This window comes from Chiroxiphia lanceolata, chromosome 27 (assembly GCF_009829145.1).
Source record: "Chiroxiphia lanceolata isolate bChiLan1 chromosome 27, bChiLan1.pri, whole genome shotgun sequence".
NCBI classification, from domain to species: Eukaryota; Metazoa; Chordata; class Aves; order Passeriformes; family Pipridae; genus Chiroxiphia; species Chiroxiphia lanceolata.
In genome coordinates, this window is record NC_045663.1 from 4,059,445 (window position 1) to 4,085,017 (window position 25,573).

The following is a 25,573-nucleotide window of genomic DNA, read 5'->3' on the forward strand; positions in this document are numbered from 1 at the left end:
CCTAATGTCTAGCCTAAACCTCTGCTGGTGCAGCTTGAGGCTGTGTCCTCTCGTCCTGTCTCTGGCCACCTGGGAGAAGAGCCCTACCCCCACCTGGCTCCACCCTCCTGTCAGGGAGTTGGAGGGAGTGAGAAGGCCACCCCTGAATCTCCTTTGCTCCAGCCTAAACAACCCCAGCTCCCTCAGCTGCTCCTCACAGGACTTGTGCTCCAGACCCTTCACTGGCTTCATCACTTTTCTCTGGACACATTCCAGAACCTCAACATCCTTCCTGAACTGAGGGACCCAGAGCTGGACACAGCACTCCAGGTGTGGCCTCACCAGTGCCGAGTACGGGGACAGAATCACTTCCCTGCTCCTGCTGCCACACTGTTCCTGATCCAGGCCAGGATCCATTGGCCTTCTCGCCCACCTGGGCACACTCTGGCTCATGTTCAGCTGCTGCCAACCAGCACCCCCAGGTCCCTCTCTGCTGGGCAGCTCTCCAGCCACTCTGTCCCCAGCCTGTGCTGCTGCAGGGGGTTATTGTGACCAAACTGTGGGATTAGCATTTGGTCTTGTTGACTCTCACATCGTAGGTCTCAGTCCATCAATCCATCCTGTCCAGATCCCTCTGCTGGGCCTTCCTACCCTCCAACACTCCCACCCAGCTTTGTGTTGTCCACAAATTTAACAAGGGTGGACTCAATGCCCTCATCCAGATCAACAATAAAAGGCACTGAACAGGACTGATCCCTCGGGGACACCACTATTGAAAGTGATGGAACAGATCATCCATTGTTCATTTGATGTGAGAAAGTTTATCCCATTTTCCTTACCTAAAACTTTAACAGCAAAATAGGAACACAGTAAAACAGCACATGGCCCTTCCCATCTGGGTTCTAATTTGGCTTTTCTACAGAATATCTTATTTAAAACTCCACCTCCAGGCTGTGTATCTTGTACCTGTATTTCAGGGGGAATTGGTTGATACCACTGAGCATAATTTGCTCTTTGAACTCTTTCTGTGTGTATATAACACATTGGGTCAATATCTATCCAATAAGCTGGTTGTAACTGGGATATAAGGTCCTGGTACAGCTAAGTGCCTTCCAAAGAGAATTTCTGCTGGTGTCAGCCCTACATGTTGTCACAGAGTATTCTGGACATCCCACAGAGCCAAATTTAAGGCTTCTGGCCATTTCAGATTAGTGTGTGTGCATATTTTCACTATCTTTTCTTTCAACATTCTATTAATTCTCTCTACCTGTCCTGAAGACTGTGGGTGATGTGGTGTATGTAATTTCCTCTCTATCCCCAAAGACTTGTACAGCAGATGGATTATACTTGCTGTAAAATGAGCACCTCTCTCTGACTCAATCAGCTCTGAAACTCCACATCAGGTATAACTTCCTTTAGCCAGGTCTTTACTGCTCCTCCTGTGTGTGCCCTTCCTGTTGGAAAGGCTTCTGCCCACCCTGGCAAACGATCTCCTCTCACCAGCAAATCCTTGTCCCCAGCCAGAGGTGGCATGTCTGCAGTCTCTGTGCAGCTGCTGGAAAGGGAAGCAGGCCCGTGGTTGCCTTCCTAACTCTGAGTTACTGTTACTTCAGAACTTTGGGTAAATTGGGCAGCTGTTAGTAATTCATTTTGCAGTGGTGTAAATTCCTGGAGCTGCCCACGCTCTTTGTGCTTGGCTGGCTGTTGCCTCAGTCCCTCCATGGGCTTTGTCCTGAAACCATCTCACCATAGTGACTAAATATTTCTTTGGAAGAATCGGTTTTTCCCCAGCTGACCGTATTCCATCATCATTTTGAGCTGCCTCCCACTTTTCCCATTTTCTCTTTTTTTTCTGTTGAGCCATCCTTCTCAGAAACAGTTTGAGAGTCTGTCAAATTTGTCCTTTCACACTGGGCAACCCTCAGAGCCTCAGTGGCACATCATCCCAGAGGCTGCCTGGCGATGCCACTCTGGGGATCCCACTGACAGCACCCCAGACTGTCACTGCTGGGACTGAAGTCCTTTTGCAGCAGCAGCTCCAGTGACCCGAGAGGGGCCCCTCATGACCCCCCCACACCCCGGGCACACCCTGCAGCTCTCATTGCAGCCATATACCCAGCCACCTGTGCACTGTGAGTAGTTCTCAACAGGTAGCAGGGGTCCTGAAAGCCCCAAATATTTCCTTCACTCTGCTGAAGAGCTGTCAGCACTGTGCCATCTGCATTTCTTTTTAATAAAACTTGTCATAAAAAAGCCTTTTTTAATAAATTAGACTTTTTTTTTTCATAAAAACTTGCTCAAAATGGTCACCTAAGATGCTGCAGCTTGTCCTGGGGGCCTCAGCCCCTGCAGTGACCCAGGATGCAGCTGCCTGCGTGGAATACTTGAGCCAGGATATTCTCTTTCCACCCTCTTAGTGGGATTTCAGTGGTGTCCACGAGTACCCTCAAGGAGCCACCCCAGAACACTCTGCTTGGGAGGTGTCCCTGGTAAAGGAGAGGGTGCAGAGTCATGCCAGAGTCATCCACAGGAAACTCAATTTGTGCTCGGTGCTCCTGAGCTATAACAGAAGAGCTGAAGCTACTGGGAGGACTGGGAGAGTCCTGGCACTCCTGGTGTCTGGCAGGCACCCATTTGGAGCCAGGGTCAGCTTTGAAAGTGTGACCCTTGCTGGTGCTGGTGAGGCTGAGTGCTGGGCTGGAGGTGCCTGGAGAGTGTTGGTGGGTGGAGAACTTGTCCCTTGCTCTCAGTTTGCTGTTCTGTGGTTGTGTGGCAGGTTCCAGATCTCGGTGGGGGCTTTGCCAATTTGCCTTTTTTGTTTGATTGAGGTGCACCACCACTGCGGGGGGCCTCTGGCTTACCCACCCCAGCACCTCAGTGCCACTGATGCAGGGGTTCAGCCCGTCCATCCAAGCTGGTGCAGCTCTGTGTACACACAAACACCTTCCCTTTTTGCCAAAGAGTGGTTTGGATTCCGCTGTTAAATAAAAAAGGGCTCAAGGCTCCACTGTCGTGTCTGCCAGCACTTGTTCCTGCTGTTCAGAGGGAGCTCTGTGCTGTCCTCAGCTGTCCTCATTTTTTGGGGACACAAACACAGCTGGGCTGGGACATTGGTACCTGATGTGCAACATCACCTTGATCTACCCTGTGAGAATCCCGAGTCAATTTGCTTCAGCTGAGGCACACGCCAGCCCCGTGCCACCCACTGGAGCACAGCCCCAGGTGTCCCGCAGTGCTGCTGGTCCCCAAAGCCCCATCCCACCGAGTCAGACCCCGCAGCCTTTGGCCTTATCCCATCCCCACTCCCGGCACAGCCCCTCCACGCTCACAGAGCGAGCAGCGTTCCTTCTGCCCGCTATCGCCGGGGTTTTGCTGGGGTGCTCTCGAAGCCCGGGGTGGCCCATCCCTGGTGCAGCACATCCCGGCCCGCGCAGGACCCAGGGCCGGTTTTTGGGGAGCAGCAGCGCTCGGTACCCCGGGCACACCCGCGCCCAGCAGCCCGTGCCGGGTCTCCCGCTGTCGCTGGAGGGAGCCCCGCGGCAGCTCCCAGATGCTGCCACGAGCTGCAGCTCGAGCAGTTGTTAAAACAGAAGGAGCTGGAGGATTCCATGGGGGTTTCAGATGAAAACAGAGAGCCATCACGGGCTTCTTCTGCAGAGGGACCTCGAAAGATCCCGGAATGCTACGTGCTCCAGTGTGGGATCGAAGACCTGGGGCGGCACTGACATGATGGGGTGTGGAGGCTTGTGCAGCAAAACAGGCAAGACTGGGACACACAGGAAAGCAGCAGCTGTGATCCCTGGGATAGGCAAGATTTGGGCATTTACCAAACCCTGGCTGGCCTCTGGTACCCCCTGCACCGGCTACCAGCACCTCCTGTGGATCAAATGCACCACTGGGAAGCAAACCCCAGTCTGCCAGGAAAACCTGGCAATGAGTAAATGCAGCAGAGCTCCTTCACCAGCTATTTGATGCATAAAAAACACCTCAGTCTCATCACTGCAGTATCCAGACTAAAACACGCCCCAGTATCTGCTGGGGCATTCAGGGACTAAGCAAGTTTTGAATTAAGCAAATGGAATATTAAAAATGTATTTCTGAATGCAGGAGTGAGCAGACAGACAGTGCAGAGCTGGGTATAATGGGCTGTTTGCACAGTTGTGCTTGGGGCTATCATTAACCCTGGGATTCCCCTCAGGGAAGCAGGACAGACAGAGGAGCTGGGGCCACATTTAGGTACATTGGGTATTTATAGAGCTGCTCAGGGGACTAGAGCAGTCTCATCTCCTCTTCCTGCAATGAGCAACTTTTGTCTCCTTTCCTTGGTTTTCTCCAGCTCCAGTATATGGGAGCTGGAAAAAAATATCCATCTGGCAGTGTGAGCACTGCTGGAATTTACCCCCTTCATCTTCAAGGCTCCTGCACCATCCCCAGTGCATTTCATTCCTACATCTGAAATCAGCCCCCAGAAGTTACAATAAAGGCTTTTGGAGATGACTACACACATGAGGTATGAGCAGGCAAAGGGCTGCTGCTTAGTGGGGCTTGTCCTGATCAACTGACTTTAGTGGGCCTGGATCATCCAGACCTCAGCCTCTGCTCATTTTCAAAGACTTGCCACAGGCTCTTCCAGCCACCTAGGAGGAATATCCCCTGGTGTAAAGGTCTGCCATCAGGGAATAAGAAAATCCAGCTCATCATCACTTATAAACTTGCTGCTGCAAGGTCTGATTTCCAGAAAGAAAAGAAATTTAGAAGTCCATTAAACTTCAAGCAGACTGAAAACTGCTGCTGGACACTAGAGCAGGGATTTATGTTAGAGCTCCATAAGGCTACAGCTGAAAATGGAGGCCAGAAGGGAGCAGAGTGCCTCAGTCACACTTCCAATAAGAGAAATTTCCAAAAGCAGAGCCCTCACAATGCTCCCACACACCTGCTACAGGTAAACCATCAGGCAAATAATCCAGGCAGGACAGTTACAGGCTTGTTTTTATTAAAAGACATCTTCAGAAAAGATATTTTAGTACAAAAAAAAAAAGTTAAAAATACACAAACTACACTTGCTTTTCTTTCCGGCATCAACATTTATAAATTACACCACATTGTTATTAACACTGCATTTAAATATGGAAACAAATTAAAACAAGGAATTCATCAACAGGATCCAACATCCTACATACAACTCTGTACAGTATTTAGCAGCTAGGAGCTCTAGCACAGCAGTCAATATGACTTCAAATAGGGCAGGATGCTTGGGAAGCCCCAAGACTGTAACTTGGCCCGTAACAGTTTTTGGGGACCTGTTTTGGCCACCTCTCCCCCTGCACCCACCCTGAAGGCAGAGGTGATGCTGCACATCAGGGTACTCACCTGATGAGGTGAGTGTGCCTTTTGCAGAGAAATCCTGCTGCCCCCTGGCCTTTTAGTGCTGGGACACACACGTGGGACAGTGCCAGTCCCTCTGCAAAGCACGAGGTGTCTGGTGGGAGAAGGCAGCCCCCAGGTTCATGGGGACTGACAGTGACAGTGTCCTGGCCAGGGACAGTCACTGCTCTGTACCTGTGCTGTCCCACTGCTCATCCTACCCCTCCCCAGCAGCACTTGCAAGCTCCAGGCACAGTCCCCCAGGACCTGGCCCTCACACAAGCAGCTGCAGGATCCCACCCATCATCCTGGGAGCTGGAAGCGGTTTTCCCAGCTCCTGGCAAATTCCAGCACAGCCAGAAACACAAGTCTTCAAAGGGAGGGTAAATGAGCCTGAGGTCTCCTTCTGCAGGGGCAACCCTCAGACCCCCCATCAACCCTCAGCAGGGCAGGGGCTGCACAGATGGAGCTGCCCAGGGCTCACTGCCCCCAGCCCTGGCAGGGGACAGAGGCTCCAGGGGCTCTCACAGGAGGGTAGGTGGGACATCATTTGGGAACAAGAGTGAAAGATGGGACACAGCAAGGCTCCGTACCCAGCGCTGGGGTCCAGGGCAGTGAGACACTTCACGTGCTCCCCCTGCCACAGGTCATCAAAAAAGTACAGAAATGTTAAGACAGGACAAAAAAAAAGCACCAGACAACTTGCTACAGCAGCACATGGCAGGTCAGGAGACCCCTGTGCATGCTCTGGAGGTTGATCTCCCTGCTGGTGGCTCCTCTTCAGATTTGGGAGTTCTCTTCCAGGGGTTTTGGCAACATGGAGCTGTATTACTCATAGCAAGGAGCTGTGTTGTGCCACTAAAGGGCTGCTAACCGAGGGAGATCTCCCTCAGGGGGCTTTCCAGGGTTTGTTTTCTGTAAACACCAAGTGACGGAGCTCAGGTCCGTGCTCCGCAAACAAAGTCAAGTCTCAAGTGGCGGCATTAGGGCTCTGCTTCCAGTGCTGCAGGCTGGATTTTCATGGTGGTTGACTTCAGTGGGTAGTACCTGCCCTTCCATGTCTTCCAGAAGATTCCCTGCTTGCGCTCGTGCCTCTGGCGGGGGATGGAGCGGAAGTACTTCCCATTGAGGTTGGCATGGCCACAGGTGCTGAACCACCAGCCACCTACCAAGGCAACACAGGCAATTTCAACCCACAGCAATTCCAGACAGAAGACAAACCCAGGCAGCTCTTGCCCCCATTCCCCCACTTTTCCAGGGCTTCAGGACCTCACAAGAGCACCTCGAGGCATCTCCTGCACTGGGAAACGTTTTACAGATCCTGTGTGACTTCAGGATGCATCTGCAAACCTCTGCTGCTCCCTCCTGTGTGCAAAACCCCCCCTCAAACCCTTCCCCAGCCCCATCTCAGGTGGGAAGTCTCTGCTCTCCTTGAAAGGGTTCCAAGCAAGGTGGCAGCCAGCAAAGCTGTTGCAAGGACAGATGCTTGGGCCAAGACCTGAATCATGAACCCCCTTCCTCCCCACTTTCAGCCTCCCTCCTGGTTCCCTGCACAGCTCCTCCCAAGGATGCAGCTGTCCCAGGGAAGCCAGGGGCAAGACAGGCTCAACACCAAAGGGGTCCAGTGCCACAGGGTCCCTGTCCCACTCAGCCACCACCAGACAGTGGAGGGCTGACAGGGCAGTGCACACCACTGGAACAGAAGAGTTTGTACTGACCTGAGAGGTGTTTGGCACAGTTTGTGTCAGCTTTGAGGTCGTGGTCACGATCCCGAGTGGAGAAGGGCAGCTGCCTGAAGTCCCCAATGGCATTTTCCAGCTCTCCAGACAGAGGCCCCAGCAGGTTGAGCATGTAGGCTGTACTCTCACCACCCAGGCTGAAGACAAACTGAACCACCTGCGAATTACCCTCCCAGTCTTCCAGCTCAATCAGGAGATTGTATTTTCCCTCTTGGACAAGGTGATGTATCTTCTCCAGGCCCAGCCAGAAGTCACCTGAAATAAGACCCACGGCATTGGCTGCAGGAACACAAACATGCTGTGCAAAGCAGGCACGTGAGCAGGCTCCAGAGACAAACAGGGACAAGCCAGGACATTGCAGTGTTTGAATCACTGTCTGGCACCTGCAGGACACAGCAGGAAGATCAAGGACCTCCACTCTGCAAGCAGTGTCCCCTCTTTCCAGCCCACAGCTGAAGTGTCCCCCCTCTCCAGCACAGAGAGCTCCAGGGGCCAGTGAGGGGAATAACTTTTGCTGAGCTGCCCCTTATCACACAATGAGAAGACAGACCCCATCCTCCACCTACCATGGAGGTCTCCAAAGCCATTCTTGTAGGCATCCCACAGCTGGTCAAAGTCTACAGAGCCATCCGTGCGCCTCTGGATCACTGTCCAGCCACCCTCTGTGGGCAGGGAAAACACAGTCATTTGGGGTTACCCCTTCAAGAGCACCCTGCCAGGCACAGTGGGACACCCACAGGGCTTTACCTGCAGTCATGTCACAGTAGACTTTGAAGGGCTGAGATCCCACGGGCTGCACCTGGAAAACGCCACTGCTTTGCTGCCCAGCCAGGAAGAGCTGGTGGCAACCCTCTGGGAGCTCTGCAGGGGAAGGAAACAGCAACCGGTTAGATGGCCCCAAGCCCCACTTCCTCAGCAGGTTGCTCCTACCATGGCCCCGGCACTTGCAGCCCTGGCCACGAGCCCGGCCAGCTGTGCAGGGCAGTGGAGGCAGCTCTGGACACGCGCTGGGGACGATGACCCCAACTTCAGCATCTTTAAACACTGTGACTCTGCACATCTTCCCCTTTATCCAAACAGAGTTCCTTGGGCTTCCATCCAAGGCAGAAGCCAGGCATTGGGCCAGGCTGGGGTCACCTTGGCTGGAGAGCAGGGCTCGAGGAGGGATCAGGATGCTCCCCAGCTCCCTTGCAGGAGCAGCCCATTTGGGCCAGGGTAACGCCAGGGCCGAGCATCCCCATCCCACCCCAAGGCTGAAGCAGGCTCAAGGGGCCTCGGGGGCAGAAAGAAACCCCAAGTCCTGACATCAGGAAGGCACATGAGCATCTCCAGCACACGACCTCGTTCTCCCAGCAACTGTGGTGGCCCCAGCCAGACATCCCACTGGGCAACCTGCCAGCAGTGGGCACAGCGCCAGGCTGGAGTGACCCTTTTTCTGAGACACACTGACCAGGGCAGGGAAGGGGTGGATGGACTCTGGGAGCAGCAGCTCACTGCCTGAGTGGATTACCCAGGGTGAAGCCACCCCCCAGCTTGTCCCCTCCATCCCCAGGCCGGCTGAGCCCCCACCCCTCCTTCTGCCCTGCAGGGACTTTGCCCGGAGCCGCCAGCAAAGCACCATTTCAACAGCACCGATAAAAGTCCATCCAGGAACCACCACCCATCACAGCATTTGGGAGAGACAGGGAGTGGGGAACCTGTTACAACACCACAGTCAGAAGGCCAGAGAAGGATGTGCAGAGATTTAGCCCCAGGCTGCTGAGCAGTCAAGGGGCTCTTTGTCAGCAGGGACAGGTGCCCCCGTCACCCCCAGACAAAGGGGGCCTGTTCTTCCCCCACTAGGGTGGATGGGTTGTGGTGGCTCACAGCTGCTGCCAGCATGACCCCGAGACAGACAAGTGAAGAAACCTCGAGACAAGCCCTGGGCTGTGCTGGGGTGCTGGCCACCCCCACAGCCCCCCCATGGCAGTCCCCTCATGGTAGCTGCCCCAGGGTCAGGGCTGACACCACAATCCAGAGCAGCAGCAGGGAGAGGGGCCTCCCCCAACAGCCTGAGGCTTCCCTGAGGCCAGATGGAGGGGAGAAAATGGGGCCTTTGAGCTGCCAAGAGCAAAAGCAGCCCATGCAGGGCATCACCTCCTGCCCCATCCTCTCTGGGTGCTGGGGAGCCCCAACATTGCATTGTGGCAAAGAGCAGAACCTCAGCTGGAGAAAAGGTCAGGGGGGACCCAGGGGACAGAAATGTGACACCTGCCACCACCTTTCACCCATTTCCAACATACCCCTCCCCTCACCCTTCCCTCTCACCATGAACATTCCCCTCCTCAGCAGGGAAAGCCCCTCTCCCACAGTCAGCTGGTGGTCGCATCCCTCACACCCCCTGGGGCCAATGCCAGCCCAGGACTGGTGCCACCATCAGTGCACCACGAGACAAGCGTGTGTCCCCAGCCCTGCCCTGAGCCCACGGGCACAGGAATTGAGGGTGTTTTGCATGAAGGATCTAAACCACACAGAGCCCCCTGCACTGCCAGGGCTGAGTGCATCCCCAATATCCCTGCTCTCTGGCTGACTGCAGGCAGGGAAGCAAACAAGGTTCAGGGGAAGGAACACCCCAACCAGAAGTCCCCACTCACATGGCCATCAGCAGGGAGGTGCTGGAGGGTGCTGGGCTCACCCAGCTCCTCACCTCCTCTCCCACTGCATCCTTCAGCATCAATGGGAAGGTGCCAGGGGGATGATTAGTGGTCCCAGCGCACAGAAGCCAAACCCATTCCTGCCTGTTTCTCATTTCTGGGCCCTGGCCCCACTCCCTGCACTCGATCCCCGTTCTCCTGATGCCACAGGGACTCTCCAGCAGCTGAACGAGATGCAGCTGCTTGAACAGCCTCCTCTCAGTCTTTTTGTTTGAGGAACACGCTCGTTAGTTCCAGTTCATGTTGCACATCCGAACGGCACCAGCAGAACAACAAGCCCTCCTGGCTGCTCCTGTGTTTTCCTTTCCCTCCCCCTTTATTTAGCCAAGCAAGACAACAAGGTTGGAGCTGCCCCAGGCTCTGTGTTCACCCAACAGGATTTGCAGCTGTGACGAGGGTGGAGAGGGAGGTCACTAACCTGGGATAAACATCCATCCTCAGGGATTGGCAGAGCATGCCTGGAGCTGTCTGCATCACCTCCCCCTCTCCCTCCCCAACCCCACCCCATTATTTTGGAGTCTCAGCGCCACGGGGAGAGCATGAGCAGGGCTCTACCTTTCCCCTACTCGGCCGGCTGCCAGAAAGCACAGGCTCTGCCCAAAGACGTGATCCTCTTTCTGCAAGCGATTAAACCTCTCACTCCCCAGGCAGCTCCGAGCCTTCAACTTTCACATGCTTGGCCCCGCGCCAGCCCTGCCCCGAAAAAACTTGTGCTCGCTGGATGCAAATAAAAGGGTCTTTCTGCAAGGGCTGCTGGTGGAGTTCATCGCCGCTCCCCGGGGCCGCGCCGGCACCGGGCTCTGCCTGACAAAAGCCGGGAGCTGCCGGCACAAGCCTCTGCAGCGCTCACCCGCTCTGACAGCGGCCAAAAGCCCCCCAGGCAGAGGGCACGGGCCGGCCTGTGCGCTTTAAGATTTGCCAGAAAACTCAGTTGACTTGCTAATGAGAGGAAGCCGATTTGTTTTCTGCGAGTGATACCAACAACAGGGATTAGGCAAGAGAAGGGGAAGCTCACAGCGGGGAAGGGGGGGAGTTGGAGTGCCCGGGGTGCTGGAGATGCTCAAGGTCTCCTCATCAGGGACAGCTCAGCACTGGAAGGTGCTGAGTACTCACAGCATCCCTGGGAACTGTGGGCCCTTGCTACCTCCCACCGTGCATCACGAACATCTCTGTAGCCTGCACAGCCTACATCTGCCACCAGTAAGTAGCAAAGACCCCAACCCATCTCCCTGCACCCCACTTTCAGCATAACCTGAGAGTGGAGCTGGAGGTTGGACTAGATGACCTCTGAATGTCCCTTCCCACCCAAACAATTCTATGACACATTACTGCAGGCAAGTGACAAAGCAGAGCTGGGAAAAAAAAACAGGGAGAGAAGTTCTGAGAGTTTTCTGGCTCAGTAGTGCTGCTCTGACCAAGGGAGACCCCACACAGCCCCACTGAGCTGAGCACCAGGAGGAGTTTGGAACACCACATCCCACCTCTTTTCCTGTCTGCATCATTTCTGCAGCCCTTTGTTCTTCCCAGCCAGCTTTCAGGCACAACGGTGACAGCTCTGAGGTCCACAGACAAATTACACATACACATACAAAATACCCATATGTTTTCCCATACTATCCCTGCTTCAGGCCCTGGCCAGGAATTCCCCGTGACTCCTCACCCTGCCTGGTTTGTTTTGCTCCTGCTGAACATCCCCAGACAGCTGCACAGGCAGAGCCAGCACTGTGATTCAGCTGACACGACATGACAGCAGCTGCTCCTGGCCACAAACCCTGCGGGGACACCAGTTCCTGTCTGGAGGGAGGCTGCAGGACACACTGCAGCTGGGGACACCCACTCTGCTGCCCTTTGCTCTGCAGGAGCCCCTCCAGCCCTGTCACCAGCAGAGAGGATGTTCCAGGCAGAGCCAGGAGCTGCAGGTACAGCATCCACTGCAACTCAGCACCTTCTGCTAAGCACAGTGCAAGCTGAGGCACTTGTCTTTCATGTACAAGCCCTAAGTATGAGCCAAGGGAAAGAGACACAACAGGTATGCAGCTCTCCTCTCCACCCAGGGCTCCCTAACCCTCCCCTCCTCCCCCAGACAGAGAAGCAGATCCTGCCTGGGTGAAGTGTGAGCAGGTGAACAAGAGTTAACTCCAAGGAGCTGAGACCCTCCTCTCCTGCATGCATTCACCCCCCACCTGCCAATCCTCTTTGACAAATACCTGCTCACAGGCTTTGCCTGCTCCCCACTGCATTCCTAACACGGGGCAGGAAAAAAAGCCTCCTAAATCCTTAAATTCCTGCTGGACTAACACTGGCCCAGAATGCAAGGATTTTGCCTGTGCTCCAAAACCCCACACTCTGGCCATACTCCCAACCTCCAGGTTTTTAAACAAATTTCACATCCTGGCTCAGATCAAGTGAAACCTTTGTTTCCAAAGGGTTGCAACTGCTGCAGGTTTGCTTTGGGGCAGATAAGCAGGGTGGCACGGGCAGATACTCACTCTGTGTTGGCACAGGCTCCCCACTGCCATTCTGGTTCTGGCTGGTGAGGTTGAGGCTCTTCTTCAGATTTATCTTCCACTTTGGAGACTGCGTTTTGTTGTGGTGTAGGGGGATTAGTAGATTGACCTAAAAAAAAAAATAAATAAATGCACAAGTCAGAACAGTTTTATCTCAGCTCGTTTTCCACACTGTTACTCAGGGGAGCTGGTCGGCTGCACGCCAGCCACTCCCTGTGGCCAGAGCTGGGGCTGAACTTGCCCAGAAACCTCGAGGAATAGGAGACACCCGGTCCTGGCAAAGCCAGAGATGACTGTGATATTTCACACCCATGCCAGTGAGTTTATTCTGCAGATAAATGCAAAGGCAGAGCCCAGGAACGCTGTTCCCACCCACCAAATTCCTCCTATTGCTCCATGCAAACTCCCTGGGAGCTTGCAGGTTGCTGCCCTCACATCAACACTGCAGCACAAGGACCAGGACTGTGGCCCCTGTGGGGTCCCCAAAGCCAGGGAGCTGGGACAGCAGGGGTACACACCACAGTGTGTGGGGCCAGGCTGGGGGTTGCAGTGCAGGACGGGGGCTCACCTTGCTCTGCAGGCTTTTAATCTGCAGGTTCTGTTTGTCCAGCTTGTACTGCTGCTGCTTGATCTTCTGCAGGAGCTCCTCAATCCGTAGGTTCTGAGCATCCATCAGGGACTACAGGGGGAAGAGCCAGGTGAACCCCGTAGCTCCGGGAAGCTCCGGCCATACCAGACTCCCGGTAGAGTGCTCCCGGTGCCCCCAGGACTCCCTCCCCTCTCCTGAGGCTGATCCCAGCCCACAGCTCCCTGTCCCACATCGGTTTTCCCCGAGGACTCTCCCGGTGCCCCAGATCAGTGGGGCCCGGGGGCTGTCCCGCCGCCAAAGCTCTTCAGGTCAGTGCTAGCGACAGGGGCGCGTGGGGTCCTCTCCATCCCGCTCCCCTCGTCGGTACCGGTGACCCGGGCAGGGTGGGTGACTCTCCCCCACCCTGCTCCACCCGCTCGGTGCCGGTCCGGTCCCCTCTCCCCTCATCCTCCCCGCTCTCCCTGGTGGTGGCGGTGCCCCCGAACGGGGTGGGTTCCCTTACCCCGCTCCCCGGTCAGTGCCAGTGTCCACCACTCCCGCTCCCCCAGTGGATGCCGGGGCGGGTCAGGTCCCCTCCGCCCCGCTCCCCCAGTGGATGCCGGTGCGGGTCAGGTCCCCTCCGCCCCGCTCCCCCGCTGGATGCCGGTGCCCCCCGCGCTCACCTGCAGCGCCCCCAGGTCCCGGGCGCTCTGGTTCCCGGCCGGCCGCGCCTGCAGCGCCAGCCGGACCCGGCCCTCCAGCCGCTCCAGCCGGCCCTGGATCGCGTCCTTGTCGGCAGCCACCTCCTCCAGCCGCTGCCGCAGCGCCTCGGAGAGGTTGAGCAGCTGCCGACCGCGGCCCTCCAGCTCCCGCACGCTGCCCCGCAGCCGCTCCCCGCGCTCCTGCGCCTCCCGCGCCTGCCGCAGCAGCCGCCCCAGGGAGCTGTTGTGGGCGCTCAGCCGCCCGCCCAGCTCCCGCAGCTGCCCCTTGGTGCGCTCCACGTGCTCCTTCAGGCCGTGCCCCAGCTGCAGCAGCCCGTGCGCCAGCACGTTCACCTCGTCCCAGGAGGCGAACTGCGCCCGCCGCTCCCGCCCGGGCCCCGCCGCCGCCGCCCGCCGCTCGGACCCGGCCCCCGGTGCGGGTCCCGGTGCCGGTGCGGGAGCCACGGCCAGTCCCGCCGCGCACAGCAGCAGCGCCGCCCCGCCAAGCCGCATCATGCCCGCTCCGCTGCTCTGCCCGCGCCGCCGCCGCCGCCCCGCTTTTATCTCCGCCCGCGCCCCGCGGCGGGGAGGGCCCCGCACCGGCCCCTCCCCGCCCGCCCGCCCGGCCCCGCCGCTTTGTTCGCCCTCCCCTGCCGGCCCTGGCTCCGGATCAGCACCCGCCGCTCGCGGCAGCCCCGGCTCCGAGCCACGTCCTCCCCCCGCTCGGGGCAGGCTCGGTCTCTGCCACGGAGCTCTGCCCGCGCCCGTCCTCATCCCTGTCCCCATTCCCCTCCGCATCCCATCCCTGTGCCCATCTCCATTCCTATACCCATTCCTATCCCTACTCCCCTCCCCGTCCCATCCCTGTCTCCGTCCCTGTCTCCATCCCCATTCCCATCTCCATTCCTATCCCTGTTCCCATCCCTATCATTATTCCCATCCCCACCCTCTGCCTATCGTTCCCATTCCTGCTTCCATCCCCATCCCCATGCCCCTACCTGTTCCCACTCCCATCCCTATCCCATCCCTGCTGACCGTCCTGCCCCTCACCCTGCACTGGAGACCCTCATCCTCACCAAGCCCTGACTCTTGGTCCCCCACCCCTGTGGATGCACCTGTGTCCCCTCCCAAGGCTGTGCCCCACTGGGACCCGCTGGCCCCGTGGCAGGAGTGCCCTGTGGCACAGGGATCCCAGGCCATGCCCAGAATGGTACTGGGGCCCCGGGGGGTGCCCACTGTAGGCACAGGACTTCGCTGGAGGTCTCTGGCCTGGCATCGGTGCAGGGCTCCTGGGGGATGCCCCACAGGGTGCTGCCAGCCCTGGGGAGGGGGCACACTCGGGATCAGCTCCTCTGTATACCCGAGGGGAGCAGAATGTTCACTCCTCTAAATAAATGTTCCTGGTCTCCAAGAGTGACAAGGATGAATATCTCCATCCCCCACCACCCAACCCCACCCCAGGCTTCAATCATCCTCCTGTGAAAAACATGCATCTTATTTCATTGCCCATGTCTGGGGCCCTGGTTTCCAGCTCTTCCTTCTTGTCCTGCCTTTTCCCACTGGCTTAAAATGATTTTCGAGGCTCTGTTTTCTCTCTCCATGAAGGAATTCACACACCATGATGGAGCTGCTCTCGGCTCTGTTTGGATGGAGCAGATGGAGCCTTCTGCTCCCTCCCCATGGGGCGCTTCCTCTGCCGCCCCAGCGCTCAGTCCCTGCTCTGCTCTGCGCAGTCTCGAGCTTGGACCTGCCTTCCCTCCTGCACCAGCTTTTAGGGCCAAATTCCCACTTTCCACCATTCCCTGGTTCTGGCTGATGTGACTGCCCTGGACTCCTTCACTCAGCCCCACCGAGCCCGCAGCGGTTCCATCTCCATCCCACCACTGCTGCTCAGGCATGGCCCCAGAAAAAGCCTTTTCCTCGTGTCCAAAAACACCTGGCAGGAAGATTTACCCTTCCTGTAGTCCCCCTGTCACCTGGGGATGCAGGCAAGGTGGTGGCACAGGAGCTTCCCAAGGGTAATGGCCATTGGGCACAGCTTCCCAACCCCACACAGCTCTTCCCTGAGGAATTTTTGCCAGGAGTCTCATTTGAGATCTGCCATTCTACTGATCTGTGGCTCTGCAGAGCTGATTTCTCAGCCCAGCCTCTCCCATGGCACTCGGCCCTTCCAAAGCAATGACATGCTCATCCAACACTTCCATCAGCCAAACTTACATTCCCATGTCCAAGCAGGCAACTAATATTCAGGGTTTCCCATCTTTTTTTTCCTTTGTGGGGATAACCTCCCTGTTGTTGGGAGCAAAGCACCCCTGTGGTGTAGGTGTGTTTATGGACAAAGGTGTGGGAGCCTTCTGTGGGAATAAACACCTGCAGTTGCCAGGGTCCTTGTTCTCCAGAGCCATCTCCAAGCATTTCCCAGGCTGCTGCCGGCCAAAGGGTGAGTGAGAGGCCTCAGGGCAAGCACCCAGCAGCAACAGCTCAGGGTGGAGTCATGGAGGTAGGAGCTGAATAAAGAGGAATTGGGGAAATTTCAGAGTCTGGAGAGCCCCAGCCCCCTCCACCAGCCACTGCTTTTGTGTTTATTTCATGGTCAGAAGGAATTTTTCAAATGAGGAAAGAGGGAAAAAAAAAACAGATAGGAAACATTGCACAGGAAAAAGAAACAATAAAAAATGTGAATTTCTTCTTCCAAATCTTTGTGAGTTTATGGGTCCCTCTGTGCTCCCTCTGCCACTGTTGCTGGAGAGGCTCTAGGAACATACAGAGGGGTGGTAGTGATGGGGAGGGGGTCTCATTCTTCCCCCCACCGAGGCTTCTCTGTTGGGCCTGGGGTCCCTGTGAGGCACTGTGGGGTGCCCCTGGCTGGCCTGTGCCCCCTCCTCCCAGGTCATGGTCACCCCCAAGGACAGATCCGCCACCATACCCACCACCCCCGAGTGCTGTAGGGGCAGCCAAAGCTCTGGCTAAAAATTCCCAGAGTCTGGGAGTCTGGGAAAAACGAAAACTCTCCTTTTCAGCTTGTACTGCTGGTTTATGGGCATCCCAGGAGGGAGAGAGCTGGCAGGAGCCGCGTCCGCAGAGCCCAGGGCTGGAGCACTCTGGACAGGGAAACACCAACCCCCAAGTCACTGGGACAAACAGGGAAGCACAATTTCATGTGCTGGTGTGGGTCAACGACGTCATGCCAAATGAATCCTGAGCGAGCTCTGCTCCCTGCCCGCCCTTACCCAACCCTGCAGCTTGTCCTGGGAAACAGCGGGGTTGTGCCGCCGGGTGCCGCAGAGGACGTGTTCCCACTGGTTGTTTCTGCAGTGGCAGTGTTTGTGCTGAGGCAGGAGACAGGGAGTGTAAGAAGCCAAAGCCCTTTGAGAAGCCACATGACTTACGTGTTTTCCTTTGGCTGTGTTTTCCTGTGGGGAATTCTCAAATTTGCCCTGAGAAATGCGAATTTTTAAGGTACACAAATGCAAAGCCCTTGAAGGCCTTGAGCTGCCTCGGGCTGGGAATGACCACAGGCCAACAGGAAGGTGCTCTCCATAGAGCCAGGTGCTCTTGAGTTCAAATGGAGCTAAAAACAGCAGGGTCTGAGCTCCTGGGGCATTTCTCTGTGCCCTTCTCTGCCCTGCATGGAAAAGGGCTACAGCCGAAATCCCTTTGGGGTCCCAACTGCCCAGCTTGGTTTGGGGCTGGGGAAAGGTTGAGGTTTGGTCCTGCGGCATGAGGGACCCTTTCCCCTGCACAGATCCCAGGAAGGACCCCACAAGGACCCTGTCCCTGCTCAGTGGCCTTAGGACCCGGAGCAGCCCAGGGAGCAGCAGGGCACGATGGCCCTCGGGGATGTTTCTGGGTCTCTGTGTGCTCCATGGGGGGCCAGCCCCTGGGCAGGGAACAGTAGACTCCAGAGAAAGTTATTTTCTGTGGAGGTTTCTCTGCAGGATAAGGGACATTCCCGTTCCCATTCCCCAATCCCTATCCTTATCCCTATCACTACACCCATCTCCATCTCCATCCCCTCTTCCATGCAATCCCATCAGCTCAGCCACCCAGGAAACACAGCACACACCACATGTAGCTCCTCCAAACAGCTCCCACATGCCTGGCAGCACATCCCCATCTCGATCCCTGTCCCCATCCCTGTCCCTGTCCCCATCCCTGTCCCACTGTCTCATGCACATCAGGCTGTGAGCAGGTGGGCTGTGGTGAGTGTTTTTGTTCCCTGCCTTTTTTCTCTACCCCACTCCTTCCCAGGCTGACCTGGCAGGTCACTGTGTGAAAGTTCAGGCTGATCTGAACTCACACGAATTCCTGCAGCTGCTCCGCCCGGGGCTTATGTCACCAGGAGGGATGGGAGCAAAGCAGCTTTACAGGAAGGTTGATCACAGTGTTGCTTTGTTGTTGGAAATGGCAAACGTCAGGGAGACTCCAGTGAGAGGGAATAGGACATGTGTGAATTACACTGTCACCACTTCAGGGATAAATTTAGGTTCTCCAGGGGAACAGTTACTCTGATTCACTGGAGGTCGGGAAACATCCAACAGGGATTTCCTACCGCCCCGTCTGAGCGCAGCAGCACGTCTCACCCAGACAGGCACTGGCAGCATTCCCGGATGGAGCGGGCACTCCATCCGCCTCGGTCTCTGCTCACACCTGGTCCTGGCAAGGACTTATCCATCACACATGCTCTCCTGGCCCTGCAGCCAAACAGCCTGCTAAACCCCCCACCCCTGAGGTCGCCATTCCCGCTTTTCCCAAGCACAAGCTCTGCTGGCTCAAACTCTCTCACTCCCCGCTCTGGAGAGGGGCCGTGCAGCTCCTGCCCCGGGGTCACATGGCAGCACAGCTCCTGCAGCCTGCCCAGCTTGGCTGTACCCCGACCAAGGGGACTGGTGACAGCGAGGTGGCTGAGGCTGCTGGAGCACAGCCTCATCCTTCCCCAGGGCTGGGGACACCACCCCACCCCTGTCAGAGAGTGCCCAAAACTTCTGCTCTCGATGCTGCTGCTTCTTGAGCAGAGATGGACTTCCAAGCAGGGTCAGTCAGAAAGATGGAAAATTGGCCACAGCCCTCCACCCCCAGCGAGGACCAGCTGCATCAGGAGCTCAGCCATGCCATCGGCTCCATTCCCATCCTCTTTCCTCCAGCTCTCTCTGCCAGCACGAGGCAGCCCTGGGTAAACCACCAGCAGCCCGAGAGTGCGGGGAGAAGACATCAATACCCGGGTTGCAATGTCTTCTGGGGACTGTGGAGGATGAGGGAGGGTTGCAGCCACCTTGGGGTCCCTTTCACCCAGGGAGGGCCCCGGGCCCCCTCAGCCCAGAGCAGGAGGCCCATTTTCACACTTGAAAAGCCAACATAAAAGACCAGAGATGTTCTCGGTCCAAGCATTCTCCTTATTTTCCTGGCAATGCTGGATGAACATTATGCAAGTCTTCACTCCCCTTTATTCTTCCTGCCATCCTGGGCTCCTCAGGGAGCACCGGGGTTACTGTGCTGAAGGTCACACATGCCAGAAGGCAGGAAACTAGAGGGCTTGGGGTAACGTGGGAGGCTTTGCAACCAGAGAAATCCGACCCTTATTTTTACAGTCATCTCTCGGTTTAACCAACATGCGTTTCGAATTAGGGGCTCTGGCTGGCTGGGCTCCCAGCTCGTGGTGCAAGGAGCTCCAGGTTCCTGGGGATGAGGCTGCCCCTTGGCACACTCAGTCTGCTCACGAGCCTCTGTGGAAAGGGCCAGACCACCAGGGCCAGGGCTGGGCTCTGATTTCCCTTTCAGGCAACAGTGACTTCCCTTTTACCAGCAGCCTTTGGCTAGTGACAGACAGTGGCTTTAGAAGAGCCTTTGGTGGGCACAAGGGTGACAGGGGATTTCTCCAGGTGTTTTCTGAACATCCTTTCATTTCATCTGTAGTTTCTGGAAGGAGATGCCCGGAGCCGCTGCAGCAGGTCCAAGCGAAGTCCACAGAGTTCATCCACAGCCCTGCTGGCACTCCTGGCCACCTGTCTCCTCCCCTGTGACGGGGCAGAGGCAGCTCTGGCACTGCTCAGCACTTATCAGTCCTCATCTGCCAGCGGCCGTGACCCCTCTGTCCCGCTGGCACAGCCCCTCGTGGGCTGGATCTCCTGATGCAACACAAACAGCTTTTTTGGCTGCACTGTGTGATAAACCTCCAGGTTACTTCTGCTGCCCAGGAAGGTTTTTAGCCATCGCAGAATGAATATCTATGAGGGCCCTTGGGGATGTGCCCTCCTTACCCCACTGTGCTGGGTAAGTGCTGGGTATGAGCCGCGTGGGCTCCTGAGCTCTTTCACGTGCTGTGTCCATTTCCCACTTTGCTCTGGAGGTTGTTTCCCCCGGTTCCCTTCTGCTCTGGCGCTGGGCAGGTCCCCCTCCCCCAGGACACTTCTGCAGTGAGGGGTAGTGTGAGCTGCTGGAGCCAGGCTGGCAGCACACGGCTGCCCAGGGCGGGGGTGACGCTCTGCTGGGTTCAGCTGTGCTGCACCCCCAGCCAGGAGCAGCCACGGTCACAAGGACCCTCCGAGGTCCCTGCCCATCCCCGTGGGGCCCCAGCTGGTTTTCCCCCCAGGAAGAGACCTGCAGGAAAGGGTAGCAGACCTTTAGATGGGGTAAATGCCAGGGGACACACTCCTCACACAGCAGAGAAGGGAGAAGCACAAGACCCTGAGGCACAGTCCTGAAAACCCCAGCTGGGGATAGAACCTCTTCCCAGACCTCTCCCTGCTCGGTTCGTGACTCAGACAACGCGGCTCTCGGGCTCCCGTCCTGGCTCCGGTGGCTGAAGGGAGAGCTCGGAGAGAGTCACGGCCGCGCCTCCAGGGACCAGACGAGGTAGCAGTGACGTCTCTCCACCCACCTGACCCTCTGCATCCAGTCTGTGAACTCAGCTACGTAACAGGGTGTCCAGGAATAGCGGCCCCGGGACGCGTCGGGGAAGTCGGGATATTTCCTGCTGCTATAGAAAGTCACGTCGAGAATGTAAAGGGAAGGGGTGGCTCAGGCTCTGCAGAGGGGGGGCCAAAAACAAGTGATGAAATCAAGGCTTTGTCTGTCGTGTGCATTTTCCAAAGGGAAATATTCTTTAGTCAAGATTTTTCTCGATTTTCATTCTTGGGTCCTGGATTTTTTGAGATTTTTACACCCCACTTCACAAGACATGCAGGCCCTGGGAGCTGAAAAAAACCCCACTGCTTTCTGTTCACTTCTGTGAAAACCTGAAAAGAAACAGAGGAAAATGCCCCAAAGTACCAAGAGCTCCAGCAGCCCCTTTCCCAGCCCCCTCACTGACAAACAGCAGCAGTGGCTGGGAGGGCTTCGGGGGCCTCCAGATCCCCAGGGAAGTGGGAGGCTGGGAGAGAGGAGCTGGCCCCATTTCCAACTGTGGCTCTTTCCATGCTGTGACAGGGACCTCAGCTGCTTCTTGGTTTCCTAAATTGAGCATTTTGCTGCCTGTGTGGTGGACCTGAGCTCTCCCCAGAACAGCAGAACTGTCCTGCTGGGGGGCTTGGCTTCCCAAGTGGGGGCTGCCCAGCACCCATAGGTACCTCCCCTGCAGCATCCCACACCCAGCTTTCCTCACACTCGTGTCAGAGAGGAGCACACACCGTGCAGTGCCTGCAGTGGTTCTGCTGGGGCAGGGCCAGGACAGAGCAGCCTCTGTTTAGTTCGAATTTCTTAGAAAAACAAACGCTGTGGGGTTCTTACCTGGCAGACGGGTGTTTCCGTTCCTGGGAATTCTGCTCACACACGGCAACAAAGAGCTGACACGGGTCCAAGTCTGTGTCTGAGCTTTGAGCTCACCCACCTCGAGCTGAGCACATGCCCTTGGAGCTGCCTGGGTTTGGAATCTGGTGATCCCCCACGCAGGGAAAATCAGATACCTAGAGAGAAAGTCTTGATGCCAAAAACCCGCCTGCTCAGAGGGCCTGGAAATTGCTTCCCCGTTGCAAAGCACAGAGAAAAGATAAATTCTGGGCACAGTCCAAGAAAATCCTCCCACCCCGAAAAAGGAATCCAAAATGGGGAGTTTCCTGTCAATCAAAGTCATTGAGGATGCCCTGGTTGCCAACTGGCAATGATCCCCTGAGACCATGGAGCACCACAGCTCCTCCATTCCAGCCCAAAAGTAGGATTTTTGCTGGCAAGTGTCACTTTAAATGGTGGTTTTATGGTTCACTCCTGCTAAATTTCTGAACCCAATCAGATTGGTGCTTTTGACTGGGCAGGGTCTTCTTTGGGAGAAACTCTCCGGGGAGAGGAAGGTCAGGGTGCAGAGGGGAGTAGTAGCTGCTCCCAGCCTTCCCAGTGCCTGTGCCCACGAGCTGGGGATGGCCCCAGGCAAGTTGCCAGCCCCCAGATGACTTTCCATGTGTTACAGTTTTGGGAGGATTTTTGCTGTGAGAATGAACGGCAGGAGGCACAAACGGAGAGGGTGGGGGGAACCTTACCATGTTCCTTGGTGGGAAGCTCTGCTCTCATCAGGATTTTCCCTCGACCAACCAGAGAAAGCCCACTGGCAGTTTCTGGGCATGTTCCTCCTCCTGGTGTGTGGCTCCCCAGGAACACCCTGTCACCAGCCTGTGCCGAAAATCTGAATATCATCAGGAGCTCAGGGCTGCCTCGAGCACCACTGCGTCGGGGCAGCTTATGGGTTGTACCAGCTGCAGTGTCACCATCACCAGGCTCAGCCCTTGAGGCAGTTCCCCCATCTCTGTGGGTCTCTGGGACTCCCAGTCACACCTCTCTCCCAAATCCTTCCAATACCCTGAGCTGGTGCAAGGGATGGAACTGTGCCTGGATCTGCAGCTCCTTTATCCTTGGACTTCAGGACATGGAGCAAAAATAGAAAGGGAAGAGTGACCTTTGCCATTTGAATAACTGTCTGCTGTGTCAGCACAGCATGTTTGGGGATTTTGCACAAGGTTCCAGCGGCTCTGAGCCAGGACCAGACAATTTTCATTCTCTCTGCTGGCAGCCATGAACTGCAGCAGGAATGTGGCCTCCTAATCCCTGCTCAGGGAGACACTCAGGAGAGAAGATGCCTTCCAGGGAGTGTGAGTGCTGACTCCAGGCTTCCCCATGTGTCTCCATGCCAGAAACTTTCCCCTGACTGGTTGTCCAACCATGGAATGGGAAGGTGGAGGCTGCAGCAGAGGGATGGGATAGTATGGGATGGAAAGGATGGAAGGATTATGCTCCAAGGGACAGGATGGGAAGGGGAAGGCTGCAGGGGTGGGATGGGATGGGATAATGTGGGATGGAAGGAATGGAAGGATTATGCTTCAAGTGACAGGATGGGAGGGGAAGGCTGCAGGGATGGGATGGGATGGGATGGGATGGGATGGGGTGGGATGGGGTGGGATGGGATGGGGTGGGATGGGGTGGGATGGGATGGGGTGGGATGGAGTGGGGTGGGATATACTGCAGGAATGGCATGGGAAGAGGAAGGCTGCAGGAATGGGATGGGAAGAGGAAGGTTGCAGGCATGAGATGAGAAAGGCTGCAGGAATGGGAATGGACTCAGGAACACCACAAGGTATTTGTGATTTAGCAGTAAATCCTCACCCCATGACAGTCTTTTAAACACGTAAAAACAGAAGGTGAGAAACTGTGACCCTGCTTTCTGGGTTCAGGTAAGGGGCTCAATCTCCTCTGTCATGGGGGGATAAATGGCTCTCCCAGGGAGCTGAGAGCCTGTCCAGGAGCCTGGAGAGCCAGGGACAAGGCATCCATCTGAGCTGGATCCCTGGGCACAGTGGGGGCACTGAGCACCCTCGGAGCTCCAAACCAGGGAGAGCCCAGCACTGCCCGCAGGTAACCGGGCCCACCCCTGCCCTTCTGGCCTTCTGCCTGTCTTGGCAAACCCAGCCCAGAGAGTGAAATTAGAAGCAATTAAAAATTAAGCTTGGCTTAGGCTCAGACCAAACTTTCTACCAATTTTAGCTGCTTGTTGCTTAGGAGACAGCACGCACTGGAGTTCAGCCACTGACGCAACACGGAGGGGTTTCTGCTGGCACGGAGCTCTGGGCCAGGAATAGACTCGAATAGACTCGAGGGTGGCCAGAGAGGGATGAGCCAGGGTTGAAACCAAAGTGCAAAGGGGGCAGGACCTGCAGCACCTGACGTCTTATTTGCAAATTGGCAGCTTTCTGCTTTTCGATTAATTCTTGCTCAATCAATTCTTTTCCAGAGGAAAAACAGAAGCTTTAGAGCTAAGGAGAGAAACGAGAAACTGATTGAATCTTCCAGCAAAGAACCCCCGTGACCCCCCAGTGAAGAAGGGATGCCTGGGGTGCCCCCAGAACCGCGGTGACGCAGCGGGGGCGGGCCGGGGGCTGGTGCGGTGGGACGGGTTCGATGGCCAGGGTGTCACCCCGGCAGGACCTGGAGAGCTTCCACAGCCACCTTGGCCTCCCCGGACACTGCCTGACGGGCAGCACAGCTCGGCAATGAGCAAACAGGGCCGAGGTCGGGGGCAAGGACAGCGGATGGCAGCGGCGGCACCGCCCCTCGCTGCCCCCGGGAGGGCGATCCGGTGGCGACGGGCCCCCCGGCAGCGCCAATGGGTGACAGCTGGCAGCAGCCCCGCGCTGACCCTGGCACCGCCCCTCCTGCGCTGTGGCAAAGGAGGAAACCTCCCCTCTAAAGGCATTTCCCAGCTGAGGGGTATTTGCATCCCAGGACAAGACCAGGCGATGCCACAGGGGCTCTGCCACCATCCTGCAAACTGTCCCCAGCGGATCCCAAGGCACGCCAGTCCCCCCGTCAGGCAGAGGGCCCCTGTCCCAGTACCACACTGTGGCTCTGTCCCCTGCCGGGCTGGGGGTGAGCAGGTGAGCCACCAGGCTGTCACCTCAGGGACACCACGGCCAAGAAGAAATTCACCCTCCAGCCACCCCACTGCCAGCGGGGCTTGGATGCAGAAAAGCGGGAGATTTCAGGTTCTGCAAAACCCATAAACAGGATTACTGTCCTCTCTGATTTCACCTGGAAAGGACTTGGAGAAGACAAGATGCCATGGTCATGGGCAGTCATTTAAGATCCAGGCACAGCTGGCAGGTGGCCCAGCAGGGACACAGCCCCTTGGGTGCCCGGGGTGCAGACGGACACGAGCAGCCGTCGTGCTCGGCGGGTGTCTGAGCTGTGGCTCCTCGGGCCACGTGTCTGTGTGGGGCTGAGCTGAGCCATGTCCTTGCCTGCAGCACCGACCAGGTCACCCTGACATGCACTGAGTGCCTCAGGTCTCAGACACAGCTCCAGCACTCCAGACGGTTGCTGGAGGGGCAACTGCCACCCCTCATTTACATTACCCTGACAGTATCCCCCATAACTGACCAAACGAATCAGGCAGGGCTGGGAGAGCTCCCTAATTAACACAGTTATTATTAGCATTGTCAGGGCAGGTTTGCAAAAGGCAAGTTCAGAGTCCATGTGCCTGACAGCAAGCGGTGAGAGGGGTGATGGGACCATCCCACATGACCGGGATGTCCTCTGTGTCACTTGGGAGTCCTGAGCACACCTGGATCATGGGAGCAGGGACATCCCTGGGTGCCAGATGGGTTGGATGGGCTGGACAGGCACTGGTCCAGGCCTTTGCAAGGGGATGAGCAGGGTCACGTTGTTGCCAGTCTTCCCCCACCAGCCAAGAAGCTGCCCTTGGCTCATACCCAGGCAAATCCCAAGGGAATTGGGACCTTTGCTATTCAAGCCATGACTCCTGGTGATGCCAGGAGCTGGATGTTCAGGAGGAGCAAGGTGAGAGGGTCCTGCTGTGTGTAGGGAAGCACACTGGCTGTCCTGCAGTGCTGCTTCTTCCCCAACCCCCAGATCACCCCATCTCCAGCTCACGAGCCAGCACCTCCAGGGGCTCTTTGCCGTATGTAGGGCAGCCCCGGGGTGCCCACAGCAGCTTGTGCACTGCCAGAGCTCCTGCCACTCCTGCTCCCCATTGAGCGCTTGGAGAGGCGCCTAATTCGCCCTTTCAGAGCAGAGATAAGATGGA

The 25,573-nt window shown here is 56.7% G+C and overlaps 1 protein-coding gene and 1 long non-coding RNA gene across 3 annotated transcripts; both read right to left on the bottom strand.

Annotated features, from left to right (window-relative positions):
* Window positions 1-4,959: 4,959 nt before the first annotated feature.
* ANGPTL4 (angiopoietin like 4) lies at window positions 4,960-14,064 on the bottom strand. The gene is made up of 7 exons (XM_032712288.1): window positions 13,534-14,064; window positions 12,851-12,961; window positions 12,265-12,391; window positions 7,830-7,943; window positions 7,649-7,744; window positions 7,062-7,337; window positions 4,960-6,508 (listed from the first exon to the last, which is right to left on the bottom strand). The coding sequence occupies exons 1-7, from the start codon at window positions 14,062-14,064 to the stop codon at window positions 6,327-6,329; spliced, it is 1,437 nt and encodes a 478-aa protein (XP_032568179.1). The 3' UTR covers window positions 4,960-6,326.
* Window positions 14,065-17,713: 3,649 nt separating this feature from the next.
* Window positions 17,714-22,369, bottom strand: LOC116799189. Of its 2 annotated transcripts, none has more exons than XR_004361012.1 (3): window positions 22,020-22,369; window positions 21,277-21,452; window positions 17,714-20,786 (listed from the first exon to the last, which is right to left on the bottom strand). It is a non-coding gene; the product is annotated as an uncharacterized LOC116799189 (long non-coding RNA). The 2 variants fall into 2 exon arrangements; XR_004361011.1 differs by having other exon boundaries at window positions 21,277-21,507; window positions 22,015-22,369.
* Window positions 22,370-25,573: the final 3,204 nt, after the last annotated feature.